Raw genomic sequence first — 22,955 nt, 5'->3', positions numbered from 1 at the left:
ATAGCCTAGGATTCAAAGGCATGTCCAAGACCACACAAAGAACTTGTACATAGGAACTGCCTGGAAATATACCATAGATTTATTGGAATCCAATAGGGTTAAGGTTAGGTTAGGGTTAGGGTTAAATGTTCTTAAACAAAAAGGATAAAGTTTACCCCTCAGTTATTTTTGTTAGGTATAATTACTGATTGTACAGCTGTAGAGATTAATTTGATTTTGCACTTAATAACTGAAGCTAGATTGTTGGTGGCGCAATACTGGAAGAAGGAAGATTTGCCTACAATTCAAGAATGGACTTTGAAAGTCACAAATTTAGCCGAGATGGCTAAAATATCTGCATATCTTAAGGACTACTCAAACGAAAGATATAAACGAGACTGGAAAAAATGGATCGATTATATACAAAATAAATATGGGACTAAGAAATTCCAGATAGCTTATGATTAAGATCAGGAATGATATAAATTGTTTAAAGTTAGCCTAGCAAGGAGGAGCTAAGTTCAATTTATCAATGTTCTATTCTTTTTTCAAATATATTTTAGACTGTTTTTGTTAAAGATTTATACTGTGTATGGGTTCTGGGAAGTCGGGGGAGGGAAGGCTGGAGGGGGGGTTGGGGGGAAGGGTGGGAGGGAGGGATGTATATTAGGCTTGACGAGGGGTGTTAGATTTTAAAGTAACATGATTAGACATGTATACTGTCTTCTCTTATTTTTTCTTTAAAACTAAGATATGTTAAGTATATTGATATGGAAGCATAAATACCATCAACATAGAATGGAGTTTGCTCAGAAGCTGAAATACACCAAGTGAATGAGAGGAAGAGTGGGAAGCAGAGGAGAGAAGAAAGATAGGAAGAGAGGGATAAGAGAGAGGGTAAGGGGGGAAGATGAGGAGAATAAGGAGGAGTGGAATGAAGAGAGAGGAGAAGGAGAAAGGAAGGGGAAGTAGAGTAGAAAAGGATGATGGAGGGAAGAAAAGAGGTAGGAGAGAGGTAGAAGAAAGAGGTGTAGGGAGAGCAGAAGAACTAATAATGGGTTTTTATCTTTCTGGGCGTTGATGGCAAGAGGAACTGATGTAATTACTACTTAATACAATATGATATTGGCTATGTAATAGTATACAAGTGATTATATGTTATGAAAATGGAAAATAGAAAAGTATATTTCTAAAAAAAAAAAGATTGATTGAAATCCAACTTACTGTTAATAAAAATCTAACATATTTTGGAACCAAGACCTGAAATTTAGATAATGCTATGGGACACACCGTCATCTGAAAAGTTTCCTTTGATAGGGTGACTGATTTTTGGATTTCTTCAAGGGATTGCCAGGATGAAGAGGAGAAATGGCATAGATATGTGTTTTAAGATATGCCCTGGCCACCTTTCTCTATGCCAGTAAATGAAGAAAACGATGAGATCATGAGAAATGTATTCATGTACAACAAATGGACTTATATCCCATAAAGAGTTGGCTTATTTCCCCTTTTCCATTGTCTCATGATTGGCTGCAAATCAATGAGTCGGATAAAAGAACTAAGCCACACAGCAGAAAACCAGAAGAGGAGCCCAGGGCTGCTAAACACATATGTTCATAAATACAATATGATTCTCGGCAGGGGTGGGTTTCTCACCCCGTTCCAACCGGTTCGTTTGGAATGGGGCCGGCGGTGTCCTCATGCACGCGCGCGGCGTACGCATGCGTACTAGCGTCTGTGCGATGCTCCAGCTGCTCCTGGAGGATCGCGCAGGTGCTGTATGCGTCTTGCGCATGCGTGGAAGCACAGAACTCATAAAAACCGGGTAAGGAGCGTGGGCGGGCGGATGGGCCCTTCGCCGTTCCCGGAAGTTACTTACTTCCGGGTTCGCCGACCAACCAGTTCGCAGGAACCACCGCGAACCGGTTGAAACCCACCCCTGATTCTCGGAAGATGTTCTGAAATCCCATCATTTTCTTGTATATCTAGCATTCATCCCGCTCTTACTCTCACCAAAAGGAAACCGTATGAATCGGACAATTTGGTTTTAATCCATTAAAAAAAAACATCTTCAAATTCAGACCATCGATTCTAGATTATTTTAATGAGCTGGATGATAAAGAGTCATTCAAGGATACAAATAGTTTTATTAAGTGTAAGTAAATACCGTAAGTAGATGTTTAATAGAAAAGCCAATAAACCTTTCTGAAAGAATTTCAGTGATTGCTGTAGATCAAAGGCAACCACTTATAATTTAATCAATTCATTAAATCAGTGTGCCCGTCCATGTGATATGCAATCCTTTGACAGATAGGAAACACCAAAAAAGCAGAGGAACCACCTTTAATGCCATAGTTATTTTCAGGGATGGTCAACAATTATAAAATATGAAACCTAATTAAAATTGGGAGTGAAGAAGCTGCAGGTATCATAAACTGCAATGGAAGCAGAGGTGGGTTCCTACCAGTTCGCACCTATTCGGTAGAACCGGTTCGTCAAATCTACCGAACCGGTTAGAAGAGGTCCCACCAGTGGACCCGGAAAGCAGGCCACACCTACAGAAGAGGTTCCAAATTTTTTTGAAACCCACCACTGGTCCTTGGATATGATTATTCTACACTATCATGCTCATATTTATAAAACTCAGTGCCTCTGTGAAAGGTAAGGATGACTACTGCGTTTGTGGTGCAATCAGAACATTGCGTGTGTTGAAGTTGTTTTAACGCAAACCAAAGATGCCTTTTAAAAAACAAGCTTACATCATATTCTTATGCATGCCAGTGCTGTGTGTGAGGTAATTTAAGGTGGTTCTGACAAGTGTTGTCAGCATCTTCATATCCGGTCACATGGGTGGCAAGCCACTCCCACAAAGGAGGCCACACCCACAGAGTACGTTCGAACAATTTTTGAAACCCACCACTGAATGGAAGTGAATACTAAAGATCTCACTCAGGCTAAATCTGGAATGCAGATGAATTGCAGGATCAACTTTAAAGCTCTCAATGAAGTGTTTTTTCTGGTGGGACCAGTCTATAAGGGCAATCTGGTCTACCCAATTATGGGACGGAGCATACTGCTTCCATTTTCTCCTTTCAGCCCCAATCCATGAGCCTTCACAGGGAGTCACTTTCGCGACAAACCTTTTGTGTTAAATTTATGTTTTACCAACAAAGAACTAAAGGGAGACTAGTATAGATCTATTTCAAGCTATTGAGCTCTCATCAGCTAGCCATACCCTTCTGGGATTCGAACCCCGGCTACTTACATATTAGATAGATGTATTAACCTCTAAGCCATGGGCTCTCCTCATTTCGTTGGCTATACCAGATGAGAGATTAAGTTTTTCTTGGTGGGACTGGTCTATCAGGCAACCTGGTCTACCCAATTATGGGACGGAGCATACAGCTTCTGCTTTTACCTTTCAGCCCCAATCCAGGAGCCTTTGCGGGCAGTCGCTTTCGCTTTCTCAATGAAGTAGCATATAAAGGAAAATGCAAATAGGCAGCACAGGTTGTATGTATTCATGGCAACAGATGGACTTGTTGTGACCCACCAGCAGCCAGCGGATCTGGTTGCAGATTCAGACAGTGAGGAAGTTGGAGAGGAACATGGACCAGTCCTGGAGTCTGGGGAAGGCTCTGATGAGTGCCCTGCATCGGAGGCAGAGATGGGGCCAGGGCTGTCTGACAGTTATCAGCTGCCCTTGAAGTCGGATATCAGTGAGGCAGAAGAACAGCTGGAGCCTGTTCCCAGTATGGGCATGTGCAGAGCTGACAGGAGAAGGGAACAGCTAAGGAAGAAGGGTTGACTTGGGAGTAAAGCAGGGGTGGGTTTCTCGCCCCGTTCCAACTGGTTCGGTTGGAACGAGGCCGGCGGCGTCCTTGCGCACGCGTGCGGCATCCTCGCGCATGCGTGCAGTGCACGCATGCGTACTAGCGTCTGTGCGATGCTCCAGCTGCTCCTGGAGGATCGCACAGGCGCTGTATGCGTCCTGCGCATGCGTGGAAGCGCAGAATTCATCAAAACCGAGTAAGGAGCGGGGGCGCGGGCGCACGCGGGCGCGGGGGGGGGGCTTCGCCGTTCCCGGAAGTTACTTACTTCCGGGTTTGGCGACCAACCGGTTCGCAGGGACCGCCGCGAACCGGTTGAAACCCACCCCTGGAGTAAAGCCACAGCTGGATGGTGAATGGTCCCTACCATAGGGAATAAAGAGCAGCAAAAAGGGAGGGAAGTTTGCAGGAGACAATTAGTTCAATTCCTTAGAGTGAACATCTGTTCCTGACTTCTTGCCAAGTATTATCTGATACAGAGTGGTATTTGGAAGATATCGGCTTGGCAGCTCTCCAAGCCTGATAAAGGTCTGTAGTTGTGAAATCCCTTGAAAGACTGTTGGCCGGGACTTTGCTGGAGAGGAATTCACTTTAAACTAAATAAAAGGGGTTTTATTGGGACGAGGAGTTGGCTTCGTGCTTTTGGGAAGCCGAGGTCAGAACAGGACTTGAAACCCAACATGCGGATATTCCTTTACACTTTGCACACTGACAAAATCAACTACAATTACCTCCAACAGACCGATTAGATCCCACAGATTAGGCCTCCTCCGAATTCCATCCACTGGCCAATGCCGACTGGTGACCACCTGGAGGAGGGCCTTCTCTGTGGCTGCTCCGGCCCTTTGGAATGAGCTCCCCGTGGAGATTCGGATCCTCACCACCCTCCAGGCTTTCCGCAAAGCCCTTAAAACCTGGCTGTTCCGACAGGCCTGGGGCTGATGAGTTCTTGTCCCCGCTCAAATGGTGTGGCTGTTGATTGTTTTTAAATTGTGGTATTGTTTTGTCCATGTCCCTTTTTTTCCTATTTGTATCCCCCCCTCCCTGACCTGGTTGTGAGCCGCCCTGAGTCCCTTCTGGGAATAGGGCAGCATAGAAATATAATAAATTCAATTCAATTCAACTATGTATATGATGATGAGATGAAATAGGGGGAAACTATTATTCCAGGTGGAACAGCATAGGACTGAAAATAGACAATAGGAATGTTCATTGGTCTGTGGCTTTGGGCAATGAACCTACCCAAATGAGTATAGATGTTAAATTTTGTGCTATTATTTGGAGCAGGAGGTGAAGTGGGAAGATTGCAATAACACAATTTAACACTATGAACAAAAAGAAATTGCAATGTTTTTCTTTATCAGTAGAGAGCAATCGGTTGTGGACTGTCTATTTTGGTACCTTGAATTTTACATACCTCTTAGGAAAATAAGGATTAAGTTGGGTTTTTTTTTTCCTCCCTGACTTTGCAATAAACGATTCATTCCATTTTTCATTCCCCCAAAAATTTGGGGGTGGGAAATGCTGCATTCTTTTTTCATTACGAGAGAAGGGTTATATACAAACGAAAAGAGAAATTAGGGTTACGAATTCAGTTTGCCAAAGATGAATTGAATCCAGCTGTTTGTTTGGAGCTCACTTATGCAAATTATGCTTCTGGAAAAAGAGATATGAAGCACAATCAAATGTGTTTTGACAGGAAATCTGGAACAAGCTAGCACTGGAGTAAAAGATGAATAACAACATTTGAAAATAATTTTTAACAAAATGGTCAGTTACTTGAACGCATTTTAGGTTTATTCTCCAGCAGGTAGAAATAGGCAGCTACAAAACTGTCTTTTAGCATCGAGAGTTGGTTCCATTATGATAGTCACATCTGCTGAGTCATCACTGTGAAGCAGAAGACCATTTTATATTAATTGTTAAAGTTTAATTAAAGTTAAGGATCTTCTACCACAGGAATTGTCTATTTCTTGCACAATTGCTTAGTAAATGACAGGATGAACCAGGGGTGGGTTTCAACCGGTTCACGGCGGTCCCTGCGAACCGGTTGGTCGGCGAACCCGGAAGTAAGTAACTTCCGGGAACGGCGAAGGGCCCACCCGTCCGCCCGCGCTCCTTACCCGGTTTTGACGAGTTCTGCGCTTCCACGCATGCGCAGGATGCATAGAGCGCCTGCACGATCCTCCAGGAGCAGCTGGAGCATCGCACAGACGCTAGTATGCATGCGTGCGCCGCGTGCGTGCACACACGCGCCGCACGCATGCACGAGGACGCCGCCGGCCCCGTTCCAACCGAACCGGTTGGAATGGGGCGAGAAACCCACCCCTGGGATGAACCATTTGAAGAAGTAAAGTTCCAACAGCAGCAATCAGAAGCAAATATCCAAGTCTCAATTTTTTTTTTACTCCTGATTACTCATTTCCGATAATTAAAACCACCCACATACATTCTAAGGAACAAAAAAAAATGCAACCCCATTGACATATATCCACTGACAGATATGCCTCTGTCTGACATAGTATTTGCATGTCTGTTTTATAAACCATTGCCCAATTTTATGACAGTTGCCTGAATACATACGAGAAGATATTTATTACTTTGATGTATTTATTTGATTCATATGGCCATCCATCTCACAGCAGTATCTCTGGGCAATACAATAAAAGGCAATAATCTGGACAAGATTAAAACTATAATTTTTCATCCAAACTATCATTGTGGTTAAAGCCATCCAGTCTGGCTTTGGAATGTGGAAGTCATAGTTCTCCATCCTTAAAATGGTGCCCATTTGGGGAAGGCTATATGGTAAACAATAACTATGTAAATACCATACAATTGTATTATTGGACTGCTGCTCACTGCATTATTTTCCCAGCATAGATCAAACTCTAGACTCTCTCCCCCCCCCCTCTCCCTCCCTTCCCATCTCTCTTTCCATGTCTGTCTGTTTATCTGTCCATCTGTTCGTCCGTCCATCCATCCATCCATCCATCCATCCATCCATCCATCCATCCATCCATCCATCTATCTATCTATCTATCTATCTATCTATCTATCTATCTATCTATCTATCTATCTATCTATTTATCTATCTACTGTATCTTACTGCTTCATCTCATCCACCTGAAAATGAAGAACTTATATATATGAAAGCTCACAAATGAATTCCTGATAACAAGATCTTTTGTGAATTAGTATGTGTAGTGCCTATCAGGAAACTACTTCATTTGGGCTGGACTCAACTCTTATTGCCTTGATATGGAGACAGCTACACCTCATCACATATCTCTTGCCAATAGTCTTCACATACACTAACTTCATTTTCTGAAAAAGAGGAAACCCAGAAGCCCAGGTAGATCTAAGTGAATCTGCCCATTTCATTTGATCTTGGTTTATTTTTCCACGTATAACTTTGTTTATTCCATTTTAATACTCCTTTAAGTTTGTTTAAATATCTAAGTATTTAAATACACCCTTCTCCTAGTCCACGTTGTGTTAGAAACCCTGTCTAATATATCAAATTCCTACATTTTCCCCCAAACTAACGTAACTTTGTACATTGTTTGTGTGAATAATGGGTGTTTGTGCAGATTTTCTCTGTTATATGTTTATTCGGGGGGTAGTAATCGCCAAACTGCATCGTAATCATGCTGCAATGAAAAAATGAGAAATATTTCCTTCTTCTCTTGTAGAAGCAGGACTTTTAGACCATCCAGCTTCATTATCCATGCTTTGCTCATTTCACCTATGCTGGGAAAATTCAGCGCAGACCCATTCTTCTTCCTTCTTGTGAATCATTATTTGGGTGAGACCTGCAGGTTCTTACAAGTATCTGAAATGATCTTTGGCAAGAAATGCAGATGCTCCTCTTGTTTAGCTTTGATGTAATTTTCTAGAACATTATTCTATCACATTCTCTCCCTCGTACGCATACCTCTGGCATTGCCTTTTGCAGAGGTAAGACGGGGTGAGCACCTGACAATATAATAATGTATTCCATGAACAGATGGGGCTGGAAACAGGTTGGGACTTTTCTCCTTATCATAATATGTTGAAAAATTCTTAGGGCCAGAGAGAAAGAAGAGATCAGTAGGCACCCGAGAACAAGGGTAGCTTCCAGATTACAAGCCCTAGAGGCAAAAGCTGAAGAAACTTCAAACACGGTTATTGTAAATATAGTTAGGAGGCATTATTATAATTGAAGTTTTCCAATCATTTTATGCCTCCCTCTCTTTGAAGAAACCTTTGCTCCTAAGCATATTGGAAAGAGTCGTTAGGTGAATTCTTGGAGTCTGGAAAATAAAACATGGCATATGAGGAGCGGAGGGACATTTCAGCCCCATTTCATAAGTGAGACATTGGTTGATCCATTTAGGGAGGTTGTGAGAAGGAAAACTTGACAACTCACAGGGACCTTGCTTAATGTATTTAATAATACATTAAGACAACTATGCTTACCTAGTTTCCAAGATTCTGGAATCTTAACTCTTTTTTCCTGATGCTAAACCTGATGAAAAGCCCCTTTGGCACAGGTCCCCAAACTTGGCAACTTTAAGGCATGTGGGTCAACACTGGGAGTTGGGTCCACAAGTCTTAAAGTTGCCAAGTTTAGGGATCCATCTATCTATAGGAATCTACTGTCAATCAATACTGCACTTTTTAAATAGCCAATTTCTAAAAGTTGAACATAACTTTGCTGCCCTATTATAATACTGATTTATGGAATGTTGCTGGTAAATAAGCTATATAGCTGGCAATTATTTTCATGCATGCTCCAGAATGGTTTCCTGGTCTACAGCAGGGGTTCACCAACAAATGCGCGCTCGACAAAAGCACGCCGACAAAACTGCGGTGAGAAAATTGCGAGTTCAAAATCGCGCTGACGAATGAGCGCAGAAGCGTGCCGACAACAGTGCGCCGACAAAAGTGTGCCGACAAAAGCGCGCCTTCAACAACCCTAACCCTAACCCTAACCCTAAACCTAACACTAAACCTAACACTAAACCTAACCCTAAACAGAACCCTGAACCTAACCCTTACCTTAACTGAAATCGCATTGTTGTGGGCGCGTGTATGACGTCACGTTTTTTTCCCCGCGGTTTCGTCGGCGCGCTTTTGTCATGCGCGCATTTGTCGGGTCACGACAGCAGGCACTATGAGATTCCAGGGTTGTGGCTTCTCCCATATTTTGGGTGAAATCCAGAAACCACTCCAACTGCAATCACCAAAAATCAGTAGCAGCTTTCTGAGATGGGAAGCTCACAAAAGTTTTGAAGAGAAAACACACTTTTTAACAAGTATTTGAAATACACCAACTTCCCTTTTCACTTTGAAGGTCTTCATTGCGAAGACCTGAGGCTCAACAGCATCTGGTGGAGGCAGGTGTCCTTGATCCAACGAATCTAGTAAAACCTTCTCTGTAATGAAAATAATTCAGTTCTATACTCCTTCATAATTGTTTCTTGCACATATAAAGTTTTTAACACTGCCACTGGAAAATTATTGAATTTGGCAATATAATTTTAATTCCTTTGAAACTTAGCAGAAAAAAATAACTATTCCACATAGTTATTTTTTGTTTTTATGAAAGAAGAAAATTATATAAAAGGTCCCAAGTCATCAGAAAGTCAGCCTTAATATCAGTGAGTCAATCGGTGCTACATGCCTTAATTATTTCTTGCCAGGATTTCATTGCAGCTGATGAGGGCAGCCATGCAATCCTAGTTAGGGATGGCCCACCACCCATTCTCCAAACAAGGTTTTCAAGGAAGGAAGGAAGGAAGGAAGGAAGGAAGGAAGGGAGGGAGGGAGGGAGGGAGGGAGGGAGGGAGGGAGGGAGGGAGGGAGGGAGGGAGGGAGGAAGGCAGGCTTCTGCCCTTCTATTGACAGGAGCCAAGGTGGCGCAGTGGTTAAATGCAGCACTGCAGGCTACTTCAGCTGACTGCAGTTCCGCTGTTCAAATCTCACCGGCTCAGGGTTGACTCAGCCTTCCATCCTTCCGAGGTGGGTAAAATGAGAACCCGGATTGTTGTTGGGGGCAATATGCTGACTCTGTAAACCACTTAGAGAGGGCTGAAAGCCCTATGAAGCGGTATATAAGTCTAACTGCTATTGCTATTGCTAAATACAGCACTGCAGGCTACTTCAGCTGGCTGCAGTTCTGCAGTTCGGCTGTTCAAATCTCACCGGCTCAGGGTTGACTCAGCCTTCCATCCTTCCGAGGTTGGTAAAATGAGGACCCGGATTGTTGTTGGGGGCAATATGCTGACTCTGTAAACCGCTTAGAGAGGGCTGAAAGCCCTATGAAGTGGTATATAAGTCTAACTGCTATTGCTATTGCTACTGCTATAATAGTTGCCATCTTACAGATTCCCCTCCCTTTTTCTCCCCACCCCTCAGTTTCCCTTCCTTTTTCTAGCCCCCAAACCCAATTCAGTCTTTTCTTTCTTGAACAAAAAGCGCATATAAGACTTCCAGTCTTTCAAATATCTTTATTATTTGAAAGATCAGCTTTGGCATTTCTGCAAGCTCCATTAATTTTATAATCCAGTCTTCTCAGTGGGTATTTCATTATACTTCCATTGTTGTGCATCCCACAATCTTGCTGCAGTTATAATATATAGTATTAATTTCCTGTATTTTTCTCCAGTTCATAAAACCCAATAAAAGCAATTCTGCTTTCATCCTAATTTTGACACGGATATCTTTTGCATCATTGTATGGATTTGCACTCAAAGATTATATGTTTTTCCCCCCCACATTTTAAAGGACAAATTTCTTAGAGCTGAAATTGTAAAGAGAACTGAACTGAACTGTTTGGGGGAAATATACTTCTCTGATACACCAAATTTGCAAGTAGACAGCAAATCCTCAATGGGTCACAGTGTAAATTAAATTTTGGCATTAGACCAGAGGTGGGTTGCTCCCAGTTCGGCCTGGTTTGGCCGAACCGGTAGTGGTGGCAGCGGGAGGCTCCGCCTACCCATCCGTATACTTCTGCGCATGGGCAGAAGCATTGCGTGCATGTAAGCAAACCTGTAGTAAAAAACCCATCACTGCACTTATACCGTGTATGGGCTCTGGGAAGTCAGGGGGGAAGGGAGGGGGGTGTTAGGGGGAGGGGGGATATATAGTATGTGTTAGATTTTAAAGTAATGCGACTGCACTTGTATACTGTTGCTCTTTAATTTCACTGTAAAAATAGGACAAGCTGAATATATTAATAGATAGTAGAAATACACCGAAGGGAGGAGTAGAGGGATAGAAGAAAGAGGGGGAGAGAGGGTGGGAGAGAGGACTGGAGGGAGGGGGAGAAGGAAGGGAGGGAGTGTACTGGGAGAGAGGAGTGGTAGAGGGGGAGGGGAAGTAGGGTAGAGGGGAATGTTGGAGGGAAGATGGAAAGTTGGAGGGGGGCGAAAGAAAGGGTGTATGGAGGGTCGAAGTGGTACATTGGGTTTCTATTTTGGGGGGTATTGTTGACAAGAGGAATGGCTGTGTTTATTGTTTAATGTTATATGGCCCCGGTTATGCACAGTATATATGTGACTGTACGAAATGAAAATGGAAAATAAAAACACATTTACAACGAAAAAACCCACCACTGCATTAGACTATCTTACATACCTCCACAACTGTATTTCTAATATTTGGAGAGAGAATGTTGTATTGCCTTCAGTCAGGTGCAATTTGGCTTGAAATTGTTGTCACTTTTGGCATGAAGTAAATTGAATTTTTGTAGTAGATGGATAAATTAATCACTAAGCCTTTTGGGGGGGGGGATCAGAAGCCCTTTCAGACCTGTCCACTGTCTAGTGTAAAAACAATGAACTGCTGTTTTCCTGGAATTATTTTCATTTTTAAACAATGGGGCTATATTTGCTGCCTAAAGCAAATAACTGCAAAAGAAGACTTATTCTGTCTGCTCTGTTGCGAAGACACTTCATCAGAAATACTGGTGTGTTTGTGTATGTGTAGAGGTGGGCTCCCTGGTACAATGGATCTTTGGCTACACTCTGGTTCTTACCCACAGAATGGGTGCATTAATGCAACTAGCTCATTTTAGATCTTGTACAGTAGTATAGATAATGTCTTAGGCCTGAGAATCCTTTGCCAGCTTCAGCACAACTTGGTAAGTTTTAAAATTTGATGAATAAAAATAAATGGCCAACTTTGTTTCTGTTTTAACGATAGATTAAGATCAGATATGATACAAATTGTTTATAGTTAGCCTAGCAAGGAGGAGCTAAGCTCAATTCAAAGATGTTATTAATTTTCTACTTTCTCTTTAAGTATATTTTAAACTGTATTTGTTAAAGATTTATACCTTGTATTGGTTCTGGGAAGTCAGGGGGGGGAAGGTTGGGGGGAGGGTGGGAGGGAGCAGAGTTTACTAAGTTGGAGGAGGGGTGTTGGACTTTAAGGTATTATGATTGTACATGTATACTGCTATTTTTTCTTTTTTATGTATATTGCAATGGAATTATAAATACCATCAACACAAAAGGGAGTTTGCTCTGAAGCTGAAATACACCAAGTGAATTAGAGGAAGAGTGCGAAGCAGAGGAGAGAAGAAAGATAGGAAGAGAGAGACAGGAGAGAGGTGAGGGGGGAAGATGAGGTGTATAAGGAAGAGTGGTAAGGGGAGAGAGGAGAAGGAGAAAGGAAGGGGAAGTAGAGTAGAAAATGATGGAGGGAGGAAAGGATGTAGAAAGGGGAAGGAGAGAGGGGGAAGAAAGTGTCATATAAGGTATAAATATGGTGTATGGAGAGCAAAAGAGCCAATAACTGTTTTTTCTTTCTTTCTTTGGTAGTTGATGGTAAGATGAATTGATGTAATTACTTAATAATACAACATGATATTGACTATGTAATAGTATACATGTGATTATATGCTATGAAAATGGAAAATAAAATAAAAAATTTCTATCGTTTCTAGTGTTAGAAATGTTAGGTCTTTTTGCTTCTTATTTTGTGTAAACGGATGGGATGTTGGTTGCCAATTTGGTTCCATAGAATCAGGAGCAGCTATTGCAGGTCTGCAGTAATAGAAATAGAATGAATGAGCTGGAAAGGACCTTGGAGGTCTTCTAGTCCAGCCCCCAGCTCAAGCAGGAGAACCTATACCGTTTCAGATAAGTGACTGTCTAGACTCTTCTTAAAAACATCCAATGATGGAGGGCCCACCATTTTTGGAGGTAAGCTGTTCCACTGATTGTTTAAGAGCCGAGGTGGCGCAGTGGTTAAATGCAGCACTGCAGGCTACTTCAGCTGACTGCAGTTCTGCAGTTCTGCTGTTCAAATCTCACCGGCTCAAGGTTGACTCAGCCTTCCATCCTTCCAAGGTGGGTGAAATGAGGACCCAGACTGTGGGGGTGATATGCTGACTCTGTAAACCGCTTAGAGAGGGCTGAAAGCCCTATGAAGCGGTATATGTCTAACTGCTATTGCTATTGCTATTCCACTGTTAGGAAGTTTCTCAATTCCAGGTTGCTTCTTTCTTTGATTAGTATCCAACCATTGTTTCTTGTCCTTCCCTCTGGTGCTTTGGAGAATAATCTGACCCTCTTCTTCGTGGCAGCCCCTCAAATATTAGAATACTGCTATCTTGTCACCCCTAATTCTTCTTTTCTGTAGACTAGCTAAACCCGAATCCTACAGCCGTTCTCCGTAAGTAAGAGGGACAATAAATGCAAGGGCACAACACAATGGAATATGTGTGAGTTGAGGTCAGAAAGGGCTTTTGATGGGAAAATGTTCAATCAGTTTTGGTAGGAATAAAATCGTGGCACGTTTCCAGATCTTTGGTGCAAATTGACTGGGTAGGTACCAATCATGTAGTAGCAGTGTTTACATATGGTGGGCAATGGCTGAACCACCATATGTCTAGTAAAATAAACAACCTGAATTTTTGGCAAGCCAGTTGCCAGTTAACACTAGTAATACTGAGCTGCATGGGCCAATGGTTTAACTACTCAATAAAAGTCAGTCCATGTTCTGAAGAGAAAATACTTAAGCTTCTATTATCAAGGTGACCAGACATCCTGCTTTTGGCGGGACAGTCCCGATTTTTAACAATTTGTCCCGCGTCCCGCGGTGTTTTAAAAAAGTCCCGACTTTTGGAAAGAATGCACGACAAACTAGGGAACGGTGGGAGAACGGGAAAAGAATATACGGTTTTCGGCGGCCATATGGCTATTTCGCCAGGATACGAGTTTTATATTATTTTTGTTAATTTTATAATGTTAAACTTTAATAATAACAAATAATTGTTGAGAACTGATTATCGAGAACTGATTATCAAAGACCAAATTTTTAATCAAGAACACACACACACACACGGTCAATGGTATCCCGCTTTACCAATGTTAAAATCTGGTCACCTTACTATTATGTTGTATTTCCACTTTTATTGCTCGTTTTGTTCTCTCCCCTGTCCCCCCCCCCCCCATTTTTAAAAAGGCACCATTGGTCTGAAAAAATCTGGAAACTCTACCGGATATTGAACTAATGAGATTACAGATCATTTGAAAAATGTACATGGAGTTTTCTAAATTTGGGGATTTCTGTTCATTTTGCTATGGAAGCTTCCATACAACAAGGTCATAAACTAAACTTTCAGAGCGGGGAAAATGTTTTTAAAAATAAAGTGCTCCTCGTTCAGCATTTTAAACTTCAATATGGTATATATGTGTGTGTATAGATGTGTACACTCACACATGCAGAGAGAAATACAGTTCAATGTTTCAGGTGATTAATTTCCCATGACAATAAAACCTCGGAAATCTCTATTTTTTCCAGCAATAATACTCAGACTCTGTATAGATTTTCAGTAGTTTTATTGAAAAATGCCTCTTTTGTTTCAGAAATAAATAATATAAGGCAGTGAAATTCACAATTTGCAGTTAAAATATAAAAGCAGCAATTCTATATCCATAGTCTTGCAAACAATTTCCAACTGCTTTTTTTCTGATAACTATGAAACATTATATTCTGGAGAAAAGGGGGACCATAACTAAATATACAACACAAACATGCAATTCCATCTCTGCAGGATTGACTGCAATTTGGCATAAATGTTAAGGTCTCTAAAACAAGGAAAATTTAAGCCATTATTTCTTTTAAAATTGTATCCAGTTGATACAAGGATGCCAGCTATATTATTTAAAGGTTTGTGGTTGTTAAAAGAGACGCATAAAAGCTGAATATGCCCTGCAAGATATATGCAAAAATAGAAGAAATTGCTTATGTGGAAAGAGACATTTCTTCTTTTATTAGATGTTGCAGATTGGTAACAGTGACTGGATTACCGAGCAAGTGATTTGACGAAGAAAATTATAAGGCCAAGCCCTTTCGTTGCTGAGCTATAGTAGCTGTGAAGAATGTGGGGTTTTTATGGTTGTTATATTTTTAATTTATTAAAAGAATCATAGGCTTGCAATCACTTTGATGCACTTGTTAAGGTTTAACGCAGCCACCTGAAGCGTAGGTATATTACAGGCATTCCAAGAGAGAGAGAGAGAGAGAGAGAGAATGAAATGTGTAGCAACATCTATTGCTATTCCCACATACGCCAGATATTCTCAGAAGATGAAGTGGTCCTTCTGCTTGGAAACACGGTAGGTGGAATAGCATATCTACATATGAGAGAATGGCAACAACAAAAACAAATACCCAAAGGGAGAGGGGAGTGAGGAGGGGAGAGAGAGAAGTGAGAAAATAAGACATTTATGGTTTTGTTTTTGCTTTTCTTGATAAGGAACGTTTCCAGCGCATGTGTTCAGGGAACCCAGGTGAGTGCATATCAGATCCATAGTCCTCATAGTCCTCAGCTCTTCTTTCAGGTTCCACTGGTGCTATGTCAGGCTGATATGGTCCACTGTCAGGTACATAGGACTCTGGTTGAAAATAGTTGTCCAATGGAACATTAAAGTTATTATCACATGACTTTGAATCAAGAGAGGATTTCTTTTTCTTAGTTTAAAAGCAGGCTATTAGGTTATGGTTTCGTTTTAGTAAATCTGGGATGGTTTGGTCTTTTTTCTTTTAGCCAATTCTCAGGGCTTTTATTTGGAAGTGATTTCATTTACAAAAAACCCCACTAACAAATGATCCTAAAATCAATAATTTAATGTAGAAATTCTGCTACACATAGTGGTCTCAACAAGGGGTGTTGTGACTGAGGCACTGCCCTTGCATTTGACATGAATCTGGAGTTTCTTATGTGTGTCCAGCAAAAACAGGTGGCTGGGGGGCAAGCACCATGTTTTGTCTGTTGACGAAATTTTTCTGTTCCCTTTCGAAAACTTTTTGTATGACCAATTAGCATAATTTAAACAGAAATAGCAACATCCACATCTAAAGTTCTGTGCAAGAATTAAATCTCTTAGGGAGCAAAGAGACTTAATGCCAAGCAAGCAAAAAAGTCCTGCTTTGCAGTTTAGTCCCGAACGCTGATTTTGCACAATGCACACATAATAATCACTCCAAAATAATTTCATTTTGGAAGAGGAAAAAAATTCAGAAAGAATATTGGTACGAGTTAAGGAATACGATGCTAAAAATAAAATAATTTTGAGGTCCAGGGTTAAGTAAGTAAGTGTTAATATTACAAACTTGCTAAAGTCGTCTTAAGTAATTTCCAGTGAAAACAGTTGAGATTTATGTTAGTCACTATTAGTTGTAACTTATTCCAATGGGACACATATAAATTTAGGTGACTTAGTGTATACTTAAGTGATCTTTAGGAGTTTCACTGAAGTGAAAGCCAATTATTAAAATAAATGCTTTGTTCAAAAGGGACAATTTCCATTATGTAGCATTGTTTTATTCAAAATAGTTCCCTACGGGGGTAGCAAAGATTTACACCAAGTTGTCACTATTGGGAATATTCAGTAACTATTATTTTCTGACAAATGTGCCTCATATCTGTCTGAACAAGAGCTAGTGTTAGAGGAACACCAAAGATTTTCAGGAAAATCAAAATCAAAAATATTTTCAGCCCTTGTAAGAAGATTACATGTACAAAAAGAAAACCCCTCAAGTTTTCCTGAATAAGGTAAGATGAAGAAAAGACTAACAAAGAATAGAGAGAAATTTTTCGAGAGTTCCGAAGAGATTAGGCTGGCACAAATGAAAAAGCAGCAGCAGGAGGTTTGAGTGCAAAAGCAGGAAGTAATGTTAAACTAGGTTTAGTGGACATGATTCCATACAAATCATTTACAAGCCACAATTAGTTCATTATTTACAGTAATTTTCTGTTTCACCAAGGTAAATGCATTATGGTGTTATGTCCATTAATAAGTTTATAAGCCTCCTCTGCCAGTCTAGTAACTTGGTTTTGATATAATTGGACAGTAAGAATATGGGGATTGAGTTTATCTTGCTTTATCAAATGCCATTGTCCTTTACTGCAATCACAAATGCTTGTTAGTAAGTACATTCTTTAAAAAAAAAAAGAGCATCTCCCCTCTTATGAGGCCAACACTATTTATGTAACCATTATCTATAATGAAATAACCATACAGATTCAGGTCCAAGTTAGAACGTGCACAAACATCTCAGAAACAGGATTTTCATGGAAATTGAAACTGTAAGCAGCACTGGCGGCATAGAAAATTTGTTAGCCGGAACCTGAAATAGGTCAAAGATTTAGTTTTCAGGGTTGAACAGCTATGTGCAAAACTGTTTTTCATTCGCTACATCCACGAGAGTTAAATTGTATGCATATCTATCTATATATATATATATATATATATATGCCAGATTTTTTTTTTGAAAGAGTAGCACTTCAGTATTATTTTCCATTTATTTCTCATTCAATTGTTGATAGTGTGCAAATTTTGCATTATGGCTTATTCTATTGAATTTGATCTACCCATCAATACTATGAACTTTTGTGTGTACATATATATATATATATATCTATATATATTCACGGATACATGCAAACAACGTAACAAACAGCAATATCATGTATAAGGTGCTACAGTGCACACAACAAATTGGTGATCAATATTAAGGGTCTGGAATCTTTTCTTGAAGAGGCCTTAAATATATGGCATGGTCACTGGTTATGACCTTTCCCAGTTTAGTAATTTGGGTTCCACCACAAAAGCGCGTAGGACAAAATCGCGCTCGACAAAAGCGCGCTGTGACGTCATCACAGCGTGACGAAAAAGTTCAAAAAATGTAAAAATAAAGCTAAAACCTTCCCCTAACCCCCCCAAACCTAACCCTAAACCTAACCCTAAACCTAACTCTTAACCTAACCCTAAACCTAACCCTAAACCTAACCGTTAAAGTAACGAAAAACCTAACGCTAACCCTTAACCTAACCCTAACGCTAACGCTAACGCTCTAAAGCTAACCCTAACCCTTAACCTAACCCTAACCCTAACCCTAACCCTTACCTTTATGTGAATCGGCTTGCTTTAATTTAATTTTTATTAATTTTTATTTGAATTTTTCGATCTTTTTCGTCGCGCTGTGATGATGTCAAAGGCGCGATTTTGTCGATCGCGCTTTTGTCGTCCGCGCTTTTGACGGGTCACGAGTAATTTGGTATCCTGCGGTCACAAATATCCAGCATTTAGGTTCCTTTGACCATTCATTGCCTCAAACTGACTCTTCTCAGAAGAAATTTGTATAATAGACCAATATAATAGATTCCATTGAATTTGACAACAGTGCAAATAATGACTTCCCATGCCCTCCCTTGCCTTCTTGTCTGCACTGTATCACAAAATGACATTTGAAGTGGAAAATTAGGTTTCAGGTACTAATTTTGTATAGATAATCCCATCACGAATCAGAAAGATGAACGCAGAAATGGCAAACTCTGTTCTTTATACTTTAGACGAATGGTCAACCTTGTTCAGAAGTACAGGAGTAGTTTGATGGAGAAGGAAAACAGGAAGAAGAAGGGAAAATGGTCAATTATGTCCTAAGAGCAATGTGCCTTATCCTATCACTTTAAACATTAAAAATAAATTAAAGTATATAAATGACTTTTTTCTTTAAAGTAAAACTGACACTTCAAACTGGAACAAATCTACTTTCAAAAACAGGAGAAATTCTATAAACATGAGAATCACAACAAATATTCCTAAATCTGATTGAATCTGAAAGCTTACATTGTTCAGCCGTTGAGTTATAGTTGGGTTTTAATTTCTAATTAACTCTACTTTTATTACAACTGTTCACTATATAAAATTATATAGCAATAGCAGTAGACTTATATACCGCTTCATAGGCCTTTCAGTCCTCTCTAAGCGGTTTACAGAGAGTCAGCATATTGCCCCCAACAATCTGGGTCCTCATTTTACCCACCTCGGAAGGATGGAAGGCTGAGTCAACCCTGAGCCGGTGAGATTTGAACCGCTGAACTGCTGATCTAGCAGTAGCCTGCAGTGCTGCATTTAACCACTGCGCCACCTTGGCTCTTATTCACGCCGAACAAGCTTTTATTGAAGTATTCAATGATATTTAAATTCTCAATAACCTACCTGGGTATCCTTGACCATTGTAAGCAATGCTAGCGCACAGGGATGAGTCACAGTATCCAGGGGAGCCAGGAGGCCCTCTGATTCCACCATTCCCAGGTCGGCCAGGTGGGCCAGGTGGGCCTCGGGAACCTGTAGAACCTGGGGGCCCCATTCTGGATTCTCCTTGTGGACCTAATTGTACAATGAAAAGGAAGGTATTGTATCAATAAATTCAATGCGAGGCCGTTTAGTTAAAGTGGTTGGCAAAATTAAAAACTAGATTACACTCAAAGCACATAGTTAAGGAATGTTTCCATTTGGTTTCTACGTATGGTGTTAATGAAACAACCACTGGAAACTCAAAACTTAACTCATCCCTAGATGTTTCCCTGATTTTACGATGTTTAGTCATAGAAAAATGTTCTGGCCCGATTGAGCTTAGTGGATTACACAGGGAAGCAACTTCTGTGTCAATTTCAATTAAAACGTAAGATTACTTTAATTTTGCTACTCCTCTGTAGCTTTAGAAAATAGTAGATAATATTTTCTTTGGAACAGTTTATGTTCATGGTTAAAAGAAAAGTTTTCGTAAAATGAAGGTAGAAATTGTTGTGGGCTTATTGTGGACTTAGTCATGAACATTCAACAGTAAATTGAAGACAGAAGCAATGAGACAGAATCTAACTAAACCTGCCAAAATCTAAGTAAATACCCAAACTATATTAATAGCAAAAGTAGCCACCGTGACAGCACCATGAATAGAATAGAATAGAATTTTATTATTTGTATGCCGCCCTTCTCCGGGAGGACTCAGGGCGGCGAACAATTCAAGGGGGAAAAGGGGAACATAAAAAAAACAAAATACAAATAATAAAAGTAAACAACATTCGCATACATGTTGAGAGGGGAGGGAACTCATCACCCCCAGGCCTGCAGGCAAAGCCAGGTTTTGACGGCTTTTCGGAAGGCCTGGAGAGAGGTGAGGGTCCGAATCCCTGCGGGGAGTTCATTCCAGAGGGCCAGAGCTGCCACAGAGAAGGCCCTCCCCCGGGTAATAGCCAGATGGCATTGGCTGGTAGATGGCACCCGGAGGAGGCCAACCCTGTGAGATCTAATGGGTCTGTGGGAGGTAATTGGCAGCAGGCGGTCTCTCAAGTACCCAGATCCAATACCATGAACGGCTTTATAAGTTACGACTAGCACCTTGAAGCGTATCCGGAGACTGATCGGTAACCAGTGCAGCTCGCGGAGGATAGGTATAACGTGGGTGTACCGAGGTGCACCCACAATCGCTCGCGCAGCTGCGTTCTGGACGAGTTGAAGTCTCCGAATACTCTTCAAGGGCTGCCCCATGTAGAGCACATTGCAGTAGTCCAGTCTTGAGGTCATGAGGGCGTGAGTGACTGTTGCGATCTGTGCGAGAGCCCTGCAACTTTGTACATGGAGAGAAGGAAGTACTACAAATAAAAGCCAACCTCTACTATGGAATTTCTCAAATATTTACTTAGTAATTTCAGCTGATGTGTGGAGTTAAGGAGGATGAACAACATCAGGCTGAATAAAAATTTCAAGCATGTGATAGTGCATATCATTATTTTAAAGAGTATATATGACTCTTATAACCCACCTGGTGACCCTGGCAAACCTCTTGGTCCTTGTATTCCAATTCCTCTTTCGCCTTTCTCTCCAGGCAGTCCTAAAGCAGACCAAACAGAAAATATATTCGAGCAGAGTCACAGAAGTGCCAGTGTTAGATATTTCTCAGGAAATATCTAACGCCGAGCACTTGCTTTTACTTCGGCTGTTGTTGTTGTTGTTGTTGTTGTTATTATTATTATTATTATTATTATTATTATTTATTTATTTATTTATTTATTTATTTATTTATTTATTTATTTGTCTTGTATGCCGCCCACTCCCGGAGGACTCCGGGCGGCTCACAAAAGACAAGGGAAAGGGGGGAACAAGACAAAGAAAACATATTAAAAACGAAACCAACATTCACAATTTCTATGGAGGTAGATGCTTCTCAGCTCCCCCCAGCCTGCTGGAACAGCCAGGACTTGGTGGCTTTGCGGAAGGCCGGGAGGGTAGTAAGGATCCGGATCTCAACAGGGAGCTCGTTCCAGAGGGCTGGAGCTGCAACAGAGAAGGCTCTCCCCCGGGGAGTCGCCAGACGACATTGGCTGGCAGATGGAATCCGGAGGAGACCCAACCTGTGCGATCTAATTGGTCTGAGAGAGGTAATCCGCAGGATTGTTTGCTCAATGCCACTTTGAGGAACGTAAATGGTTTTCATAGTCTGGCATTTCACATACACTCTTTGTTTTGCTGATCGTCCCATCACTGTCCCAGATCCTGAAAGTTCAGCTAAGACCCCGTTCCTTCTGCAGGGGAATGTCCCCATGACCCCTAAGGACAACCCACCTCGCTCGCCAGGAGATCCTTGCATGCCAGGTGCGCCCGGAAATCCTGGCCTGCCTCCATTTCCAGGTTCTCCTGTGGTCCCAGGAGGTCCAGGGGGGCCTGGTGGCCCTGAAGGTCCAGGCTGGTTGCGAGTTGAATGGTAATCGTTTGGAATTTGATTCAGCATCTGGTTAATTCGGGTCATTTGGTCTTTTGGGGAGAGAAAAAGAAAAGAAGGGTGAATAATGAAACATCCTTTTAGAGTGATCGCTACTAGGTGATGGCAAAGTCAAAACCAGTACAATTTACCATTGGAAAAAAAAAGAACCATTCAATAAACTTATGCATAATCCTATATTGGTTCCTTTCTCCAACTCAATCAGGAATGGATTATGCTTGCACTCACTCTTCAGATACTTGTGATTATGTATTGATTTCTCTGACAAATGTTTTACTCCTCCTCTACAGTTCCAATCCACCAGTGGAAATATATAAATTTAAATCTAGGGTAATGAATGGCCAAGCACGTGTGACTGCCTGAAGTAACCCAGATGTGCTGTCAGCATGAGTGTCTCCTGGATTATGACCAGTGAATAATAAACTGAGGTGACACAGTGGTTAGGGGGCAGTACTGCAGGCCACTTCAGCTGATTGTTATCTGCACTTCAGCGGTTCTAATCTAACCGGCTCAAGGTTGACTCAGCCTTCCATCCTTCCGAGGTGGGTGAAATGAGGACCCAGACTGTGGGGGGGCGATATGCTGACTCTGTAAACAGCTTAGAGAGGGCTGAAAGCCCTATGAAGCGGTATATAAGTCTAACTGCTATTGCTATTGCTATTGCTAAACAGTTAAGATGGTTACTTGAAGAGTGGGAAAAAAGAGGAAACGCGTCATTAAACAGGACATCAAAAATAGCACATGCAAATTTTCATAAGTTAGCACAGGTTTTAGCAATGGTATTCCACAAAACCGTAGGATTCCAAAAGAATTTCACAGTCAGATACTAAGAAGTTTAAAAAAAATTGTTTTTTGTTTTTTAACGAATAGATTCTCCAGTTCTACTCCTGCCTTAGGCAAAGAGCCAGCTGGGTGACCTTGGGTCAGTCCCTTCTCTCGACCCTAAGAAGAAGGCAATAACAAATCACTTCTGAAAAATCTTGCCCAGAATACTGCAAAAATACATCCAGGCTATTGCCAGGAATCAACACTGATTCAAAGGGGCAAAAAACAACATAATGTTAACCAACAAGTATA

At 41.1% G+C, this 22,955-nt stretch overlaps 1 protein-coding gene across 4 annotated transcripts in view; it reads right to left on the bottom strand.

Moving 5' to 3' along the window:
- Nucleotides 1–14,628: 14,628 nt before the first annotated feature.
- COL12A1 (collagen type XII alpha 1 chain) overlaps nucleotides 14,629–22,955 on the bottom strand; it is a 154,475-nt gene continuing 146,148 nt past the window's right edge. For 2 of the 4 annotated variants that reach the window (XM_087718858.1, XM_087718859.1), the window contains exons 63-66: nucleotides 21,722–21,910; nucleotides 20,922–20,990; nucleotides 19,316–19,486; nucleotides 16,712–17,441 (exon numbers count right to left, since the gene is read on the bottom strand). In XM_087718858.1, the coding sequence (XP_087574984.1) occupies nucleotides 17,431–17,441; nucleotides 19,316–19,486; nucleotides 20,922–20,990; nucleotides 21,722–21,910 (440 nt within the window). In that variant the 3' untranslated portion in view covers nucleotides 16,712–17,430. Of the gene's footprint in view, nucleotides 15,707–16,711; nucleotides 17,442–18,177; nucleotides 18,680–19,315; nucleotides 19,487–20,921; nucleotides 20,991–21,721; nucleotides 21,911–22,955 lie in introns of those variants that run through there. The other 2 variants (XM_087718861.1, XM_087718860.1) reach the window with 2 other exon arrangements.

The sequence above is a fragment of the Thamnophis sirtalis genome, unplaced genomic scaffold (genome assembly GCF_051295495.1).
Source record: "Thamnophis sirtalis isolate CommonGarterSnake01/CBP01778 unplaced genomic scaffold, rThaSir2_p1.2 scaffold_6, whole genome shotgun sequence".
In the NCBI taxonomy this organism is placed as follows: Eukaryota; Metazoa; Chordata; class Lepidosauria; order Squamata; family Natricidae; genus Thamnophis; species Thamnophis sirtalis.
This window is presented reverse-complemented; position numbering and strand designations above follow the sequence as displayed.